Here is a 21465-nt window from a genome sequence, read left to right on the forward strand (position 1 = left end):
AAATAAAAAGTAAAATAAATTCTAAGGGTATAGCTTACTGGGCGATTGCTGAACTAGAATGCACAAGGCCCTGAGATCCATCTCTACGAAGGAAAGGAAAAAGAAAGAAAGAGAGAAAGAAAGAAAGGAAGGAAGGAAGGAAGGAAGGAAGGAAGGAAGGAAGGAAGGAAGAGAGAGAGAGAGAGAGAAAGAAAGGAAGGAAGGAAGAAAAGGAAAAATAAAAACATTGTAGAAGAGAGAAAATAAAAGAAATGGCCATATATGAGTCAGCACTTGGGAGGCCGAGGCTGGAGGATCACCACAAGTTCAAATCCTGTCTAGAAAGAAAGACTTTGAATAAACAAGCAATAACAATAACAGTAACAATAACAATAACAAAAAAGCTAAAATTGTCACATGGACCTGTGAATGAGGCTTGAAGGCAAACCACTGCAATTCCCACATATTTGTAAGGATGGCGAAAAATCACTGTTAAAACCAAATGGAATAGATATTTTAAAATCAATATTTTTCTCAGAAAACAAATTAGTGGCTTCCTAGGGCATGCAGGTATGATGGAAGAAGACTGAATACCAAACATCCAAAGGGAATTAGTGTAAAGAAAATTTGTTTTTCTCCTGATGTAATTGTCGTCTTGGAGGCTTTCTGCCTCAGTTTGCTAACCTAGGCCTATTCCTGGAAGCTTCTAGCCTCTCTACAATCTTTTCTAGGCCTAGAATGTTTTCAGCCTCTGGGATTTACTGCTGAATAAACTTACCCCTTTTTAGTTCTTTCTGATCTCTATCTGGCTGGTCAACACAGCTGTTCTGGCTTAAACTGCCCTCCAAGCTGACTGATTCAATCTGGATTCTCTCACCTTCTAGCTGAATTGCTCCACTTGGCCTCAAACTAATTCTAGCAATCTGTTCTAATCTTCTGTCTCCTTCTCATTCTCTGCCTTGTTCTGTCTTCACGTGTGTCTAGCTTGTTCTCTTTCTCTAAAACCTGTCTCTGTACAACCCTCCCAGTAAAAATGCCTGCCTCCTTCTCTCTGCACTGCCCCTCAAGTAATGTTCCTTTCCTCTCTCTTCTCATGAGAGTGGGGCATATCCTATTCTGTCAAATATTTCCCTGATTCATCACTTCGTCTGCCATTCAATTAGACGGCACTTTCAAACCCTGGTACTTCCTTCTACAAACTAAATTTACCTTCATCATTTGGGATTAAATGTATGTACTAAGCATGTGTCTGAATTTCAACCAGAGGGATAGAGATGTGTGTTAAGGGCTGAGCGATACCACAATCAGAAAAAGTTTTTTTCAGTTAATATCACAATGTTGGGGTTCACACTGTGATCAAATATCCTGCAACAAATTAGCATGAGAACTGCTCTATACCTTTACTATGGTTATAGCCACAGACATGTACATTATTCCAAAATTAATTTAATTATACATTTAAAAGCTGCTGAATTTAGTTGGTTGTGCATAACATGTTTAAGAACTGGAATTGAAAGTTTCCTGAGGGTTGGGGATTTAGCTCAGTGGTAGAGTGCTTGCCTAGCAAGCGCAAGGCCCCAGGTTCGGTCCCCAGCTCCAAAAAAAAAAAAAGAAAGAAAGAAAGAAAAAGAAAGAAAAAAAAAAAGAAAGTTTAAGAGTCACTTATGTTTGTTTTTGAAACAGTCTCACTATGTAACCCAATGTGGCTTCATACTTGAGACCTCAGGCTTCAACTTTCAAGTTTACAGGCAGTTTTCTGAGATTATAGGCAGTGTCACCAGGAATCCATCGCAAAGACTCAGATATACAATAGTCAAATATATTCCCCTAAAGACTTGAGTGGGTGACTATTAATATACTTTAACATTACAAGAAACATAGACTTTTAGGCACTCCTTTCTTACCTTCCCAAATTTCTTGGCGAGAGAAGCCGCCTGGGAAACTGGATTTAGATTGGTGTTCCTTTTAGTGGATGACTTCATGGTGTTGTTGTCATCATTCTATGTAAAGAGAAAGAAGTGTCCAGTTGCAGCACTAGCTGTATGCTAATCAAGGACTAGGGGCCAATAGCTTTGGATGAACAGGGAAATAGTACAGGATCACAGTGCTACAGTGAGGATGTCTTGCTATGAAGCAAGGTGGGGGGGACAAGGTTCATGTAGATAAAGCAATGGCACACTTGGTCTTCTAAAAGTGAGAACTATGTGGTGTTTACCTAGTGCCCCAGAAAGACATTGTGAACAGTCAATACTGAGCAATATATATATATAATATACTCAGGCTCTAAATTAGTGTTTTCCTATGGTTGTACTTACTTCTATACTACTGAAAACTATAAGGTAATAAACACATTTACTTCCAATATTTCATTTATATCTTAGTTCTTATATCTTAGCTAATATTTTTTGGTCCTTTCCTGCAAAGAATTACTCCCATGCCTCAACATTTTAAAATATATTCTTTTCCATCTAGAGTAAACTTATACTTGTACAGTATGTGTTCTCTTCCACTTCAACCCAACATTCAGGTTCTCTTCTTCCATTCAGACCAACGCCTGAAGTAATTAGAATCTGCTCCATTAAAGAACTCTTAACAGAATCCACTAACTAAATTACTGTGAAGTCTGAGAAGGACCCAGACTCCGGGTTTGTTTGGTTTTTGTTTGTTTTTTTTTTTTTATTTTGTTTTGGTTTTTGATTTGGGGGGGTTGTTGCTGCTGTTGTTTTGTTTGTTTTTGCTTTGTTTTGTTTTCAGTTACCACAGAGCTCAGTTAGATAAAGTCAAGGGACACAAGGACAGGCTGTCTTCTCCTTGTGGCTATAAATGGCAATGAAAGTCAGGGCTCACAGGGTTCACATTATTATTGCTTGTCCTTGACTTATCTGACACACATGTTGCTCTTCTTTTTAGCTTAAAGAAAAACCTTGTTTTTTATTTATCATTTTCCCACACAGTAGCTATTTCCCTGCTCCAAAGCCTGACTATACTATATGATCTAGCTCTGAACAACATGCACCTCGCTGTCTTCAAAGGCTACCCTGAAATGAGGGCCAGGTGCCCATCTGACACATCTTTGAAAGGAAATGATGTCTTCTGTCAACAACATATTTCCGAATCTACTGACTCCCAAATCTAGACATTGTTGACATTAGCCGGAATCAATCCCATTCAAATTTTAGCGTAACTCTTGTTTGATCACAGATGTTCACAGAAAAGAAGAGTAAAAGTCTTGTAACAATCACAACTAAGTAACCATAATGTTTGCAGACATTTAAAAACATAAAGTAAGGCTATACCTATAGCCTAAACATCAAAATATTAGTGGAAAAATTCTAAATTATTGAATAAAGCCCAGTAAATCTACCCCTTAACGTGCTAATCTATAGTTTCTGAACAAAATAGAGCCTCATGTATCCAGGCTAGCTTCAAATTTATAGTCAAGGATAACCTTGAACTCTCCTGATCCTCCAGTCTTTACCTACCCAGTGTTGGCAACAACTGAACTTTTCTTAGGTTAGCCAGAACAGAGAGCAAATTGGTCCATTGGTCCACAACAGAATTAACCTTAATCAATCTCTCTGACTCTGTTCCTCTCTGTGTCTCTCTGTCTTTGTGTCTCTGGATCTCTCTGTGTCATCTGTGTATCTCTCGGGCCTTGGATCTCCCCACCCCCTCCCTGTCTCCTCCCTCCATCCCTCTTCTCTCCCTCCTACTATGCTGTCTGCTGGCCTGCTATTTCTAAGCTCAAGGAATCCTTCTGTCTCTGCTTTTCCACTGTCGACTACATCTATCGAGGCACTTTATCATTCCCAGGAACATCTATAACGTAGGGTCAGAAAACCATGTTATTTCAACCCTTCTTTCACATAATGACATTTCGTTTTTATGGTAAAATCACAAACTGTTTCTTTTAAAATATCTTTTTAAAATGTGTATATGTGGGAGCCTGAGTGAGTTTCTGTGAATCACATGTGTGCAAGAACCCAGAGAGGTCAGAAGGTGACAGAGCCACTGGACTGCCATCACGGGAGGTTGTATGCTGCCATGTGGGTGCTGTTAGCACAACACTATGTTTGTGAAAACAACAATTTTCTACCAAATTAAAATGTGAATACTGTACCAGATTTAGACACTCTTCCCAACTCTGACTTATCTGCATTGCAGTGTGCATGTCCCTGAAGAAGAGAAATTAATACAGTAGTCAGCCCATCTGAAGGAAAAGATGAAACTGAATATACAAATGATGAAAATAATAACTGAAGGTATAGTGCTCACCGTTCATGCATTGCTTCTCTGATGGCTATGTCCATCCCTTCTTCCTAGAAGGCAGGGAAAACATAGTAAACCAAGTGCCAATCGACTACTGTTCTACGAAATTGCACTTGGGTTGGGAGTTTCAGATTTCCACTAAAATGCACTTTATTGTAATTCTCCAGGCTATGGAAGAGCTACATTGTTTCCTTATAAACAAACCTTTATACAAGTGTCTGTCTCTCTTTGTTACCCTACAAAGTGCTCCACATTATTATTTCTTTGTCCTTGATTTATCTGACACACTTACATGTTGCTCTTCTTTTTAGCTTAAAGAAAACTTTGTTTTTTATTTATTATTTTTTCCCACACCATAGCTACTTTCCCCCCAAAAAAGTAGTAATGCATTATAAAAGCAGATATAATAACAATAATGATGACAATAATAATAATAATAATAATAATAATAATAATAATAACAATAACAATAGTAATAGTGGGGCTGGTAAGATGGTGCATTGGTGGAAGATGCTTGGCTCCAAGCCTCCTGATGATGACCTATTTGATTGTCAGGAAGTACAAAGAGGAAGGAGACTATTAGGTTCTACATGTTGTCTTCTGATAGTCACACACATGCCATGGCATGCACACACACCCCCACACCCCCACACACACACACACACTTATGCATGCGTACACACATTCCAATAAATAAATAAATCCACGCAAACTTAATTTAAAATGGGCAACTTAATTTTGAAAATTATCTAACCTGTTTGATTTGGAAAATCCGGTTGGCCGATGTACGACTGCGGGAAGGTAGAAACAACTAAAAATTGAAATATGAGTCAGATTTATGGTAATGTTTTTGATTAATAATTTAAAATAGGAAGTTATGTTATACTGTCTAAAATACTTATTGAGTGTACAGCAGCAATGGCATCTGCTAACTTCAAAGCTTCCAAAACTAAAATTGGGTTTTGACAACAGTGGCACATGCCTTTAATGCCAGTACTTGGGGGGGCAAAGGTGGGTGGATCTCTGTGAGTTCAAGGCCAGCTTGGTTTATATAGAGAATTTCAGGATAGCTAGAGCTATACAGAGAAACTCTCTCAAAAAACCACAACCAAAATCAAAAATAAATGAATAAATGAATAAATTACACTTGATAACAGAAGAAACACGAGACAAATCATCAATACAATGTTTTATTTACCTCTGAAGTTAATCTGTTTTTGACATAGAGTCTCAGGTAGACCAGGCTGGCCTCAAATTCCTTATACAGGGAAGCCCCTCCACTTCTGCATGCCTGGATCTCTAGTACACTACCCCATCCAGCCCCATCCCCAACTTTTCTTTCCTAAGATACTAGACCTCAGTTTTCCTGCAGGTTTTAGCCAAGCACTAAAGCTTACTGAGAGGTGTTACCAGAGCAAAAAGCTCAAACAGTTATTAAATCAGCAGCCAGGCTGCCTCACATACAAAGAAAACATGAACAGAATAATTTCATCAAATATCTTAGAAGGTTGCCGGTGACAACTAATTTTCATAATATGGGTTGACTTAAGGCAAACACTTTCAAGTAGTTTACAACATTTTCCTCTTCGTTTGCTAAGATACTTGTTGCCTAGGTCCTTTCTCTTTTTCAGAGCTACTTTCTCCTTTTTGTCTTGTCTCAAAGCTTATGAAAGCCCGTGTAAGAGGAGAATGAAACAATGAGGGGATTTAAAGCTAAGTATGGACACAAAGCTTAAATTACCCTAGGAATTTATCTAGACTAGATAACAAGCCTGGCTGTTTCCTGAAATGCTTGCGACTGAATTTATCATATCTGGCTTTCACATTCTGATTTTATCTGTAGTGCTGGAGACTCAAACCTAAGGTTTTGTGTAAGATAGACATGTGTCCTACCACTGAACTACAACCCAGCCTCATTATATAGTAATAACATATATTAAGTATGTAGACAATATATGTACATATACATATATTAAGTATATGTATGCATATATATTAAGAACATATATTAAGTGGAGCACTTAAAAAATACTTAGTGAGTACCTACTATGTGTTCCAGCACTTGCTAGGAGCTGAGGCTCTCAAACAAACAACAACAATAAATAAGGCCAGGTAAGTGTCAGAGCCTCACAGAGTAGACAGAAATTCTTTTTGTCTTTAGATTTATTTATTACTTCTGTGTCTGAATGTTTCATCTGCATGTGTATATGAGTCTACATGTGTGCCTGGTGCCCTTCAAGGTCAGAAGCTGCAAGTCCCCATGTGGGTGCTGGGTATCAAACCCAAGTTGTCTGCAAGAGAAGCAACTGCTCTTAACCACTGCAGCAACACTGCAGCCTGGGGTAGGAATTCTTACTGTGTACAGAAGATATTCTAGTGACTGGGAAACAAGTCAGGTCGAGGTCCGTGTCTAAGACCCAGACAAGCTTAAGGTATTGAAAACATACTGGGAGGAGTTGGCAGAAAATAAATTAGATGAAAAGTGGCTGAAATTGAATTGTAATTTAAATTTTGGAATTTAGCCTTTGTTCTCAATAGAAAAGAAAGTATAGGCTTGTCAGCATTCCTAAATCTTATCGGTCTTTAAGATGAACGGGTTCTGTGTGCTGTGAAAGGTGAGAGAAAAAGGTAGCAGCAGTATGTGGGGAAAGCTTCATGTGAAAGAAGAAGGATCTAAAAAAAAGTCCGTGGTTTAAATGTTAAAAAGGGGTCTTGGGATGACAGGAACGGGTTGGAACGATGAGATCAGCCGAAGGCTCAAAGTGGAAAATCATAGGTATACTGTGGCCAAGAAAAAGAGGGAAGATGAATACGTGTCAAATAAATGTATGCTTTTATGAAAGATGATTTCATGTTTTACTAGGTTTTCAAATGTTACCATGTGACTTTTGCAGGAGCACGTTACTTCACTTAGTGGTATTTTGTCCAAAGCTGGAAGAACAGTGTAAAAACGACAACACAACAGTCATATATGAATTGAAAATTCAAAACATAGAAATTACTGGTGATACCAGATGTGGTGGCACATCCCTTTAGTCCCAGCACTTGGGAGGTAGAGGCAGGAGGATCTCTGAGTTCAAGGCTAGCCTGATCTACAGAGTGAGTTCCAGGACAGCCAGGGCTATACAGAGAAACCCTGTCTCACCAAGAATTTTTTCTCTTAAAGGGAACTCTTTTGAGTTCCCACCGAAATTACATGTGAAGATTAGCATCACTGTTTCACCATAGTGCTCCATTGTACAAGTATGGCTAACTCATACATTTTAGTATTTGTCATACCCTTATTATATTTAAGGAGTTGTGTTTCTTATCGGAAAGAAAGAGAAGAGATTAAAACAGCAGCTTATAAGCTATAGATATTAACCTTATGATTCCTTTAGGAAACCAACAATGGAAGCAAATACTACAAACAAACAAACAAACAAACAAAAAACAAAACCACAAGAACTATGGGCCATGATGATGTACACCTGCATCACCAACTCGGCACCTAAAGCAGGAGGATGCGAGTTTCAGAATAACCTGGAACACACAGTAGGACCCTGGAGAAACATAGAACTCCATCTGAAACAAAGTTTGTTCCCATCGTGCTGTTTTCTTTTGGAGTGAAGAAAATAAAGTCTTACCCAGTGCAAATACTTTCTTCAAATAGAGTCATTTAGAATGAGACTGGAGAGAGAGCTCAACAGTCATGAGTGTACACTGCTCTTGCTGAGGACCTGAGTTCAGTTCCCAGCACCCAGGATATATGGTTCACAACTGCCTGCAACTCCAGATCCAGGGGATTCAACACTGTTTTCTGAACCCCTTGAGTATTCACAAACATGTGCACACACACACACACACACACACACACACACACACACACACACACAGGCGCACACACACTTAAAAAAGTAAAGTAAATGTTTAAAAAACACATACATCAAAAAACATTTACACACAAAAAGAACAAAAAGAGACAAGAAGTAAATGTAAAATGTAAGGGAAGAAGAATGGGATAAGAGAACACACAAAGGTGAGGGGATGTGCAGCAGAGTAGGAGACAGGGAGAACGGCTTAAGGTAGTATTTAATTTGAGTTGGGCCTTGTGGAGTGAGGAATTTGGTAGCATAGCCCACAGAAATGTGAAAGTGTTTGCTCTATTTTAGGTAAGAATATTAACCTGGTGTGCATCCAAGAAGGGAGGGAAAGAAGACAAGGCTCTGATGCCAAAAGAGTTTAAGAAGATGGAGAGTTTATAAGTTGCACTCAGATTTTTATGTGCAGAAAAATGATTGAGTCTGGTAAATACAGGACAGGAGCAAGCAGCAGGTTATATCCAGAAGCACTCCTTATTGGCTTTGGGATGAACATGAGCAGAGGGTCAGCTCTGAGCATGCTACAGTTTCTAGCCAGAGGGCCAGTCTTTTTTAAGTCTTGGTTTTGGCCTGATGTTTCAACAACATTGTTAGTGTTTGTGTGTGTGTGTGTGTGTGTGTGTGTGTGTGTGTGTGTGTGTGTGTGTGTGTGCAAGAAAAAGAGAGACATAGAGAGGAGGAGAGACACAGAGAGACAAAGAGACACACAGAGAGGCAGAGACCGAGACAAATTTTTGGAAATAGTTTTCACTAGGTAGCCTGGAACTTACTAAAGGGATCAGGCTGGCCTTGAACTCGCAGAGATCTACCTTCTGCTTTCTGAGTGCTGAGATTATATGCATGCACTGTTAAGCCTGGTTTTTACCTCTTGAGTCATCTTAGTGGCCCATTTGCTAGTTTCCTGATGCCCAATTTTACAAAAAGCTTACACACAGTCATGTTTTCATAATTCAAATTATAACAGTTCTCAATATATAGAGTGAAACATTAATGTTTATGATATTTTATAATCAAATTGAAAAGTTGTGGTAACATGAATGTAAATATATACATATTTTCTATTTAGAAAACTTTGCATTAGCTGAGTTTTCATTACATGTTAGTATGTGTGAGTGATCGAGTGATCGAGTGAGTGAGGTGGCAAAATGTTCTAAAGTCATTATGCAAATTTTTCAATTGCATATTTTAAATTGATACCAAATGGGTGGTGAAGAGACAGTTTTGTTTGAGACAAAGATCTAAAATTTCCTATTGGAAAATGTTGTCCAGGAAATCATGAGAGGACAGTGTGACTGAAATGAATCCCACTGTGTTGAGTGGGACTAAAGTAGACTTACAGAACCATAAGCCACTGGAAGACTTTTAAATTGGATACATGTAGCTCAATTATTTGATTGGCAGCTTCTTTTAGTAGTGGAAAACCAGAGATTTTCTTGCTTCCAGCGGGGCGGGGTGGGAGCAAGTTTCCCTCAAAGAAACTGCTGGTGATGCTGGCAAAAAAAAAGTGCTTTGTGTTTTCTTATGTGGAACAGAAAAATAGAACAGTCGAAACAGAACTGGGCTGTGAAGCTCAGTGGTTAAGAAGTCTTGGTTAGCATGCTCAGGGCTCTAAGTTCAGTTTTCAGTCATTTTCTGAGATTTTGATAAACTTCCGGAGTGTCTTTTGTGTAAATTCTTACTGTGTCTTTTTCTCCTAGTCCTTGGAAGGAAGCAAGAGTTCCAGTGCCAAGAAATGAGGTCAGGAGGGGGGAGTATGTGCATGCTTATGGATGTTTAAGGGAAGTGGAGGGGGAGGGGATTGGAGGATGTGCTAGTTAAACCTCATTCCCAAAGAGTGCATTTCACTGGAGAAATTAAGGAAGTCTGGATTTGTTTTCTAAAAGCACAGCTGGATATGATGAATATGAATCCCAGAACTCTAGAGGTTGGACAGGGTCTTGAGTTTGAGTTCATCCTATACATAGAAATAAGAAATATAGATGGAAAATAAAACCTAAAGTGAATGGATATTTTAAAAATTAATTAATTTAGAAATATTCTAGTTTCACGATTTTTAACCCATTTCCTATTACAGTTGTCACAGATGAAATGCTTAGATAATACTGAAGGAAGGGTTGTTTGTGGGCTATGCTTAAGATCACTCTGCCTGGTTCCAGAAATGATGACTCCAGACAGCTTGTACAGGAAATAATGTAGGCTGGATAGACAGAACACAGAATGCTGCTAGAAATGGCATGGTGCACTTGCTATTAAGGGGGCATAAACCGATTTGGAACTTGTGGTCACCAATGTATAAAGCTGATGATCAGATAGGTATTAAGGATCATATAGTTAAAATGTTTGGGTCCTCTCTTGTAGCACAAGCCTGCAATTCCAACATTTGCCCAAAGATCTCAAGTTTGAAGACAAAAATGGGAAAAAAGGAAAGAAGAAGAAAATGGATAGGATGATTAGAAAATCATGCTCTCTAAGTCATTTCACAAAGGGTTTGTTATACTGTGAAACCAGGAGATTTTAGGTCTATGACCAAAGTTTGAAGGTCTCTACAAAATGTCTAGTCACACATTAGAGCTATGTTTTATCAGAGGACATAAAAAAATTAGTGAGGTAGAGGCAGAAGGATCACAAATTGGAAGCCATCTTAGGCTACATAGTGAGAATCCACGAACATGGAAAGAATAGGGTTGTGAGAGTCTGGGAAAAGGCAGATAAAACATTTAGATACTATAGAAATGTAGAAAGTAGAAGTTAAATTTGTCTTTTGATGGTATGTTCCAGAGACAGCTACTAAGAACAGTTTGATAAACACATATATGATCATGTTATATACAATCTTTTCTTTTTTTTCTTTTTCCTTTTTTTTTTCTTCAGAGCTGGGGACCGAACCCAGGGCCTTGCGCTTGCTAGGCAAATGCTCTACCACTGAGCCAAATCCCCAACCCTTTGTTATATACAATCTTGAACCAGGGTCTAAGTGCTGGAGACATAGATTGTTAGTGAGACTACTGAGGAAAGGAGTGTGCAGAGATGGAAGGAATGTGGTCTCTAATGACATCACTGAACGATTGAATTAGCCAATCCTGGAACCTCTTCTATCATCTGACATCTTATAGTCTAAGCCTCTTCTAATTGGATTTTGCTGCTGCTGCCTATAGCCCTGTAATTAATCATGTCATTCTCTTAGATGACAGTATTTCTGTACTAATGTAAACATATACTTGCATATGTCTTATACTAATAATGAATTGATACCTTGACACAATAAAAACATATGCCTTGTGTTATCATAGCAAGCTAAATCCATCAGCCTTGAAATCCCCATCATTAAATAAGTTAGATGACTTTAATTCTTTGCAATGAGGATCCATTATATACGATGGTTTATTTTAAATGCACATTGTATTAAGCTGAACCTTATGTAAATTAAGAATCTATAATCCCTATGGATTTGCATTAAAATGTTGGGCACATGGTGACTGTCTACACACACTACCAGTACTAAAAACATCTTGGGACTGAAAAGATGGATCAATTTGTAGTATTTTCTATAGAAGCATGAGTACAGTTCCTTAACCTGTGCATTAGAGTCCGGAGTGATGGGCTGGAGAGATGGCTCAGTGGTTAAGAGCACTCACTGCTCTTCCAGAGGTCCTGAGTTCAATTCCCAGCAACCACATGGTGGCTAGAGTCCGGAGTGATGGTGTGCACCTGTCATCCCAGAGCTGGGAAGACAGAGGCAGAGAGATCCCTGGAACGTGCTTGTCAGCCATCCTAACTGACTTGGTTAGCTCCAGGTTCAGCAAGAGATCATGTATCCCATAAATAGGGTGAAGAAGGATTGAGGAAGGCAACTGATATCAAACTTTGCCCTCCCCAATTATGTATACACACTAGTACATGCACCTATACATGCACCCTTGTAAACACAAACACCAATACTTATTGACTTTTCAGTATGTGCGAGTGCTATGCTAAATGCTTTGTTAAGTTAGATGTAGTTATCAGAAAGCCTATAATGTCAATGTTGTCACATTCTCATCTTACAGATGATGTAATTAAGGCTTAGAAAATGTAATTTGACCCCAAACAGTTGAACTGAGTTCATATGCATAGAGTTATTTGTTTGTTTGTTTGTTTGATTGGTTTGGTTTTTAGAGACAGTTTCTCTGTGCAGCCTTGGTTGTCTTGGAACTCACCCCATAGAGCAAACTGGCCTTGAACTTACAGATCTGCTTGCCTTTGCCTCCCAAGGGCGGGGCTTAAAGGCATGTGCCACCACTACCCAGTCAGTGTTATTTGTGTCCTTACTTTCCATCCTTCAACAGAATCCAATCTGTCTTCATTGAATCTCACACTTTTCTACAATGAAATTAATTTCCCAACTAAACCCAGGTCCTCTGCCAGACAGCAAGTACTCTTAACCACTGAGACATCTCTCGAGCCTCACCATCAACCAGCTTGCCATAGTTACTGTAGAAGTGCCCTCCTAATGAAGATACTAGATATGCTCCCATCTATCTTTGCTGCCTTCTACTCTACCTTTGAGTCTAAAGGCAAGGTAGTTTAAACATTTTTTTTAATATATGTAACTTATTTTGAGAAAGAATCTCATGCAGTCTGCACTAGCATTGAACTTGCTGAGCACATGACTGAAGACTTGGAACTTCTGATCTTTCTGCTTCACCTCCCAAGCTTTGTGATTCCAGGTAGGAATCAGGATACCCAGTTTATAGGGTGCTGAGGATCAAACTGAGGGAGCTATGTGTGCTGGGCTGGCACTCTATGCCTCAACCTCTCTCTCTCTCTTTCTCTCTCTCTCTCTCTCTCTCTCTCTCTCTCTCTCTCTCTCTCTCTGTGTGTGTGTGTGTGTGTGTGTGTGTGTGTGTGTGTGTGTGTGCATGTCAGTATAGTTCCCCATTTGAGGCCAGAAGATGTTAGACCCCCAAGAACAGGAGTTGTGTTGGGAATGAAATATGGGTACTAGGAACTTCAATCCTCTGAAAAAGAGCAGCAAGTTCTCTTAACCTCCAAGCTATCTCTATCCAGCCCCCAGGAGAATTTTGGTTTGTCTGTTTGTTGTGTTGAGACAGTTTGCCTTTGGAGCCTTAGTTGTCCTGGAATTTGCTCTGTAGACCAAGCCTGCTTGGAATTCAGAGACCCACCTGGATCTGCTTCCCCATTGCAGGAATTAAAGGTGTGTACCACCACCCAGCCCCCAGGGTGAGGTTTTTAATTGCGAATTTGATCATAGAACTTTTCAATGACTTCTCATTGAGCATAAAATAAGATATAGAATAGTTAGAGTGTAATGCAACAAAAAGGTCCTGTGTTGTCGTTTTGTTGGTTAGAAGTATGTGTGCATGTATGCATGCATGCATGTGTGTGTGTTTTAAGACAAAATCTTACAGTATAATTCAGCTTGGCCTTGCTATAGAACCCAGTTTGTCCTTAAACTCCCAATCTTCCTACTCTAGGCACCCACAAACTGGAATTCCAAGCATGTGCTACCACACCTCAATCTATAAGATCTTATGCTAGTCTACTGGTTCCCATGTCTTCCCACCTTCCAGGCGTTCTACCTACAGAGTATTCTTTCCAAAGCTGTTCATATGCTCTTGTCTCCACATATTTTACTTCTAGCTCACCAAATATGCTTTTTTCCTTTTTCGTAGTTTTTTAAATATTTTCTTTTTGGAAATTAAAATATAATTACATTGTTTTTCTCTTTCCCTTCTTCCCTCCAACTTTTCTCATATATGCCCTTACTCTCTTTCAAATTCATGGCCTCTATTTCTTCAATGGTTAATTATTAATTTGTTATTTGTGTATGTGTGTGGGTGTATCCCATTGCACAAGAATCTTAAGGTCAAAGAAAAACTTTCAGAGTCAGTTCTGCCCTTCCTCAGTCCTAGGGTCGCAGGATGACAGACTCTGGAGACTATGAGACTAGGGAAGTAGAAAGGGAAGGAAGCAGGAGGGGAGGGAAGGGGAGAAGATGAGGGGAGATAGGAAGAGCGAGGGGGGAGAGAAGGGAGTAGAAGGAAGAAATAGAGCGGAGTTGAGGGGAAAGAGAAAAGACAAGAGGTGTAGGGTAGAAGAGGGTAGGGGGAGAGAAAGATAAAGGGGATGAGGGGAAAAGGTGAGGAGAATCAGGGAAAGGGGAAGGGAAAAGAAGAAGCAGAGTGGAAGAGGTATGGAGAAGCAGGGGGGAGAGGTTGAGGAGCAGAAAGAGAGGGAGCCAGGGAGGAGAGGAGAAAGGGAGGAGGGTATACGGAGGAGAAGGGAAAGGAGGGAGAAGTTGAGTGGGAAAAACAAGGGAGATGGGAGAGAGGATGACAGAAAGGGAGATGGTGAGGGGAAGGAAGAAATGGAGAGAAAAAGGAGGAAAGGTGGAGGAAAAGGAGGAGATGGGATGGGGCCAGAGAAAGGGAAGGAAAATGGGAAAGGAAAGAAGGAAGGGACAGGAGAGTGAACGAAAAAGGGAGAAGGAGGGGGAGGAGAGAGAGGGAAGGAGGGAGAGAGAGAGGGAGGGAGAGGAGGGGGGAAGGAAGAGGGGGGGAGGAGAGAGGGAGAGGGAGGAGGGAGGGGGGGGAGAGGGGAGGAGAGGGAGAGAGGGAGAGAGGGGGAGAGGAGAGAGGAGAGAGAGAGAGAGAGAGAGAGAGAGAGAGAGAGACAGGAAGGGTAGGTTGGGGGACTGGAAAAGAGGAGGGGGAGTGGAGAAGTGGGGAGAGGAGATGAGGGGAAGAAGCAGAAAGGAGAGGAACATGGAGAAGGGATGGGATGAGGAAGAGAGGAGGTAGGCTAGAAAGGGAGGGAAAGTGAGAGGAAGGAGAGTGGATGGGCATTGGAAGGAGAGGAGGGTGAAGAGTGGGGACCAGGAAGGAAAGTGAGGGGAAAGGAAATGAGGAGGGGAATAGGAGGGTTTAGGAAGCAGAAGGAGCGAGGAAAGGAAGAGTGAAAAGAGAAGAAGGGGTAGGAGAGAGCAAAAAGAGCAAGGAAGAGGAGGTAAGTGACGAAGGCATATGTGGAGGAAAGGGAAGAGGAGATGAGAGGGGGGATGGGGCATTAGGGGTCTAGGAAAAGCAAAGAAGAATCACTAGCTTGCCAATGTTTTATGAGGCTAGCATTCCTGAGATACCCAAACCAGTAGAACTATCACAAGAAAACTGTAGGGGGAGGGGGAAGGGGGAGAAGAAAACTGTAGACTAATGACAGAAGATTTATCCCAGGAATCTCAAGGTGATTCAATATGAGATAATCTGCATAAGATACCCTATTAATAGCACAAAGGGGAAGAACACACAATTATTTCAAATGATGCAGAAAAAGTACAACAATTCAAACAGGTGGGAGTAGCCGGGAACTTCCTTAGCATGACAAAGGCCCTTCATAGATTAGTCCAGGGTGGAATACTAAAAGGCCGCCCACCAATCCATCAGTGAGACAAAGATATGCACTTGTTGAAACTAGAGAGAGGGTGATTCAAACACAGGGTGAATGCACTGAATGGCTCACTGCTTCCCTAAAATAGCTCATTGAGTGTTGTGTGAACAACAATTTACATCATCTAAAAATTTTTTATATGATGAATCATTTATTCTTTTGACTTAGTGACCTATAAGAATGTTTTCTATTTTCCTAGCTTTAATTATCAGAAAAGGAGTTATAATTTAGAGATTGTATGGTAACATCACAAATTGGAATTTTTAACTACAATCTCAGATGAATGTGAGAGAGAAGTTGAACTAAAAAGGACTAAAAACAACTTTTAAGAGAGCCTGAGGTGGAAACTAGATGGATTTACATAAGGAATTTAAAAGCTAATTCAGTTGCAGCTGCAGAAAAATAATTATATTTTTATATAATATAAGCATATTGAATGTGTTTGCTTTCCCTTAGTAATGTTGAGAGAAGTTGTTTCTCAAAGCCAAAATTTTCTAGAACATTCTGGTACATTCTCGGGCTTCATCCTAGACATTGTAAGTCACAAACTTTGCAGGGTGAGATCTAGCCTTCCATATTCTACACTCAAGTCTGAGAGCCACCACTGAAGACCAAGAGGTATGTCTTACTTAGGGATAGTAAGCATTTTCTTACCAAACTATGCTGATTCGCAAATGGTGAGCTGTTCCTTCTCATTCTTGTGGGGTTAAGAAGGAGTCCCTGTGAATTATCACTAAGACAAAAGAAAACATTTTGCTATATAAAGTCCATTACCAATGTTTTAAACAAGTATATCTTATAATTAAAGAGGAACACTATGACTGTAAAATGAATCTTGGTGGAGATAGCTGCAGATGTTCACACACACACACACACACACACACACAGACACACACACACAGAGAGAGAAGAGAGAGAGAGAGAGAGAGAGAGAGAGAGAGAGAGAGAGAGAGAGAGATTCAGGAGAAGGGATTTATTCAGCAAGCTTAAACAAGTTGTAAGGTAAGAATTTCTCAGAGATGCCATTTTGCCTCTAATTGTTCTCCTGAGAATAAGCATAATTTACTGTAACCTTGGAAATATGTCATTTGTGTGTGTGTGTGTGTGTGTGTGTGTGTGTGTGTGTAAACCTGTAACTGATTTAATTTTATGATCAGTGCTACAATGTACAAGCACAAATTCTCTCTTAATATCTGAACTGTTCCAAAAAAGAACCATAACCAATAGCAGGGCTCACAGGGTCTGCCATTGTCTGCAGGTAAACTTTGCCCTAGGGTATTAAAATGGTTTTAAATTCATTGTGTACTCTAAAAGATTTCACATGAAAAAATCCAGACTCAATATCTCTGTCTTCAATAGAAAATTTGCAAGTTTGTTCAACCCCGGGCCACATTCCCACACTGCAAACAAGAGCAGACAAGTTGAGCAGCCAACTACTGCCCACTGAAAATGGAGCCTATGTTCCCAGCTTGACTGTTGCCTTCACAGGTGGCCTCAATCTTATTTGACCCTGTCACCCCGAAGAAGTCATCTTTTACTTTTTATGTTTCTTTTTTATCGTAGCTTTTCAGTTTAACTCCAAAGAAGTCACAAAAGAATACAGATGGTTCCCATGTACTCTTTCTCCAGGTTTCTCCACTGACTACAAATAATTTAGTCTTTAGCCAGGACTGGTAATACATGCCTATAATCCCAGCACTTGGGAAGTAAAGGCAGGAGAATCAGTAAGAATCAGTAATCCAATGCCAGTCTCAGCTACATACTGAATTTGAACCTACATGAAACCTTCTCTGTCTCTGTCTCAGTCTCTGTCTGTCTGTCTGTCTGTCTGTCTGTCTGTCTGTCTCTGCCTCTCTGTCTCTCTGCCTCTCTCTCCCCCCCCAAAAAGAAAACAAAAACCAAAAAAACAAAAACTGTAACACTTCCTGCTTGCTGTTTATATCCAATCAAGAGTCTTTTACGCTGTACCCATAAACTCTATTTTTCTATCCATCTTATTCTTTTTTAGGGCCAAAAACACTTCAAAACATTTTTCCTTATACACAAACTGCACAATAGTCTCTTTGGCCTCCTCACCTCTGTTCTTTCCCTATTCCAAGCTATTTAGCAGACTGCCAGGGTCACCTTCCTAAAGAACAGCTTGCTCTCTAGCTCACAATTTCCAGTGGCTATTATCTGCCACACTCAGGTCTTTATTATGACTTTCAAAGCCCTCCACACTCTGGCTACAGACTTTAGGATTTCAGAGGCTAGGAGAATTTCCGAACAAAATCTAGACATAAACATAGATTCTCTGTTTTTCTTTTGCCAGGTATAGCACAGTGAAGTGAGCAGAGTTCACAACAACCTAGTCTGTAGTTTTGAACCAACTACAAGAGAGGAGATTAGAGGCTACAGACACAAAGTAGCCAAGAGTGCAGAATATTAGTCTTATTTGACCAGCACACACACATATATATATACATATATATATATATATATATATACATATATATAGTCTGAAAATGCAATTATTTGTGTTAATCTAAACTTAAAATTTTTAAGGAAATACAAATAGCAACTACCTTGGTTTGATTATTACATATCATCCACAAATATTGAATGATTATGTAGCCAACAAATATGTACAATTAATAGTAATTAATTCTTTTAAATATTATTGACCACAAGTTTAATTATTTATTATTATACTTAGATTGTGGGGATTGAACCCAGCATCTAGAACATGCTAGCCAAGGGATCTACTGTTGAGCTCTATTTTCAGCCCTCTTTCTATTCTCTGAGTTGCCTGGGCTGGTTTGGCCTCACTTTGCAGCTCAGGTAGGTTTGTGTTTTCATTTGCCTGTGTGTAATCCTGGCAGTCGATCCCAGGTTCTCATACATGCTAGGCGAGCACTCTGCTGGAGAGTCATACCCCTCTCCGACCGTCTAAGCTTTAAAATAAGGGCCAGAAAAGAGGTTATTTAAAAACCTTACTTTCAAATATAGTATTGAAAAGCCACCTTAAGTGTAGTGTTGAAAAACTACCTTATATGCCGGGTATGGGGATGTCTATCTCTAATCCCAACACTTAGGTGGAGGAGGGAATAGATCATCAGTTTAAACACAGCCTGTTCTGTAACACTCTGCCCAAAGTTTTGACATTAGAAATTAAGTAAGTGGAGATTGAGGGTATAAAGAACTCATGAGGATCCGTCTGCCCCAGCCTTCCAAGTGTGGGAATACAAGTATGAGACACCTCACTCAGCTACCAAAGCATTTGACACACCATAAGAATCATGTCTGACATGCACAAAGTCAGAGACTTGCTTACGTGAGGACTTTTTGTTGTTTATGGCATATTTATGAACTAGGGTGAAGTCAGAGTCTTACTCTGAAGGGACAATTGGTCTAAAGCAGGACCGTACTGAGCCTTAGTCAAATTCATTTCCCTGTCTTAGATTTCCAGTTGCATATGCACTATATTCCTTTACTCATGCCTCAAATTCTTAGTGTCCTCCTACTCTCTAAGCTACACCTAACAGTGAACAATTCTATCTGCAGTTTGCTCAACACTGCCACATGGATTCCAAGTGATTGTCTAATTTTGCATCAAATTCTGTTTATAGAAAAGTATATCTTTCTGGAAGCATTATTTACAGAAGCGAATTTCCTGGGCTGAGGAAATTGTTCAGTGGTATTGAGTTTACCTAGTATGTTACAGGCTCTAGTTTTCATTCCTGGGACTCTCAAAACAAACAAGTCAAACATTCTGCCATGCTTTATGAACATCATTTATTAGTAAAAATACCAAGGTCAAAAGTTTTGGCTAAGTGAAATGGTGAGCTCCCAATTCAGTGAGAAGCCCTGTTTTAAAAAGCAAAGTGGAGAGAGATAGAGCAAGATATCCAACACCAACACACACACACACACACACACACACACACACACACACACACACACACACACACAGAGAGAGAGGGGGGGGAGTATTTCTCCATAGTCTCCTTTGTCGTGCACAGGATTAAAGGGTTTTATTTAATATCAATATGCAATTTGAGATAAATTCCATCACTCAAGGTCTTATTGCATGAAGTAACATTTGTATAGAAAATTGAGTTAATGGCAATTTATCTAGTAAGAATTAAAGCTACAAAGCTTATCATTTAAGCTAATCTGTCTGCTTGGCTAGCAAGTCCCTGGGATCTACCTGTTTATGGACCCTAAGTGCTAGCTAGCATTACAGGGTCTAAGTGCCAAGCCTGGCTTTTATTGTGGGCTCTGGAGATCTGAACTCAGATCTTCATGTCTGGGTATAAGCAGTTTACCCATTGAACTATCTTTCCAGCCCTGAGAAAAAACTTTAATGACCTTGTGATGGTTTGAATGAGCATGGCCCCACAGGCTACTAGTTTGGACACTTAGTATCTAGTTGGTGGGATTGTTTGGGGAGGACTAAGAGATACTGCTTTATTGAAGGAGATGTGTTGCTGGAGGCCAGTTTTGAGGTGTCAAGGCTGGAGCAATCCCCAGTGTCTCTTTCATTCTGCTTTGGGGAATGTCTCCATGTGAGCTTTCAGCTCTGCTCCAGTGTCAGGCTTGCCTGGCTGCTGGCACGATTCCTGAGAGGATAGTCATGGACTCTCAAATATGAAACAGCCAGCCTCAAATGTTTCCTTTTTAAGTTGCCGTGGTCATGGTGCTTTATCCAAGCAATAGGAAAGAACTAAGACAACAACCTATGTGCTACTTATCTGCTCATATATCACATGTATACCTGTGTTTCATGCGCGCGCGGGCGCGCGGGGGATATTACCCACTGAGATTGCGTAATGTAAGAGGTCAATTTTCTGTAGGATCTAAATTTAAAAAAAAAACAGCTAGGTATTTAAAAACGTCCAGGTTTATTTGCTTGACAACAATTTCCATCTTCAGTGTGCAGGAGGTGAAGGTCAAACAAAGGTAACAAGTGAGCTGAGAGAATGAAAAAGCAACGTGAGTGGAGGGTTGGTCAGCTTCTTCAGAGTAGCTAAGGGATAAAGTGAAATCTGAAGAATGTAGTGTTCCACACAAACTGGTGTCTACAGTTGGGTCCATATAGACCCATCAAAAGAGAATGGTGAGGTTCAGACATGTGTTAAGCTAAGGATGGGTCAAGATGGGGTGAATGCTGCCCCTCAGTTTGCCCCATCCATACCTTCTCCTCTACTAGGCTGAGGTGGGGTCTTTAGGCACCAGGAATATGGGAGGAAATTCTATTATATGTCATTGTATCCAGCACCCCCCACCTTTGCCCTCAGGTACATAATGCTCACCCAAATCCATTGACCAAAGGGATGCTAGTGGATCTTCTAAGGTGAAAGTTTTCTACGGCGCTGGAAGCTGGTCCCAGGCCTAAATCCACTTCCATAGTCTCCTGAGTCACATCAGTGTTGAGGATAAAGCCTCTGCCAAGTTGGAAATTTTGGATGGTATCTGGCTCCTGCTCATTTAAGGACATGTCTTGGTGGTAAGATACTGTAAAGAAAATAACCAATGGCAGAAGAGTGAGAAAATAGTGGCAGAAGCCATTAGGTGAGTAGGGCCACTCACCTTTGAAGCCCTGGTGTCCCTTATACCAATGGACATAAATCTGGACAGAACCACCTTAAAATCTCCTAGTTCTCACCTGAACCCCTAATTGCCAAAAAAGTCTAAATCACTAATACAAATGACTGAGTAAATTCCCTTTTCTAAGCCATGGCACAAGTAACTGTCAAAAAAAAAAAAAAAACCCTACAGATTTTCTGTCCTGAGAAAAAGAGGAAAAAAGGCAATATTGCTTCCACCAATGTCTGTTGTCAAGTCAGATGATACAAGATGATACACACTATCTACGAAAGCAATTACCATCCTTTATGGCTCAAGACCAGAGTAGCAGAGTAGCACATGTGCA

General features: G+C 40.1%; 1 protein-coding gene across 1 annotated transcript; it reads right to left on the minus strand.

The window, feature by feature from the left end:
• Positions 1-266: 266 nt before the first annotated feature.
• On the minus strand, positions 267-21030 carry LOC116888163 (protein FAM122A-like). The gene is made up of 7 exons (XM_032889486.1): positions 20846-21030; positions 16206-16284; positions 5003-5059; positions 4255-4298; positions 4100-4154; positions 1884-1979; positions 267-317 (listed from the first exon to the last, which is right to left on the minus strand). Exons 1-7 carry the CDS (start codon positions 21028-21030, stop codon positions 267-269), a joined length of 567 nt encoding a protein of 188 aa, XP_032745377.1.
• Between the last annotated feature and the right edge of the window lie 435 nt (positions 21031-21465).

The sequence above is a fragment of the Rattus rattus genome, chromosome X, assembly GCF_011064425.1.
Source record: "Rattus rattus isolate New Zealand chromosome X, Rrattus_CSIRO_v1, whole genome shotgun sequence".
Classification (NCBI taxonomy): Eukaryota; Metazoa; Chordata; class Mammalia; order Rodentia; family Muridae; genus Rattus; species Rattus rattus.

Bases quoted from the DNA above. Each gene is read 5' to 3' on its own strand.
- LOC116888163 (XM_032889486.1), bottom strand. From the start codon at position 21,030: ATGTCCTTAAATGAGCAGGAGCCAGATACCATCCAAAATTTCCAACTT. The intron at 5,060-16,205 runs GTAAGAAAATGC...TTCAATTTTTAG, and splicing joins TTGCGAATCAGCATAGTTTG to TTGTTTCTACCTTCCCGCAG. The intron at 4,155-4,254 runs GTGAGCACTATA...TCTCTTCTTCAG, and splicing joins AGAGAAGCAATGCATGAACG to GGACATGCACACTGCAATGC.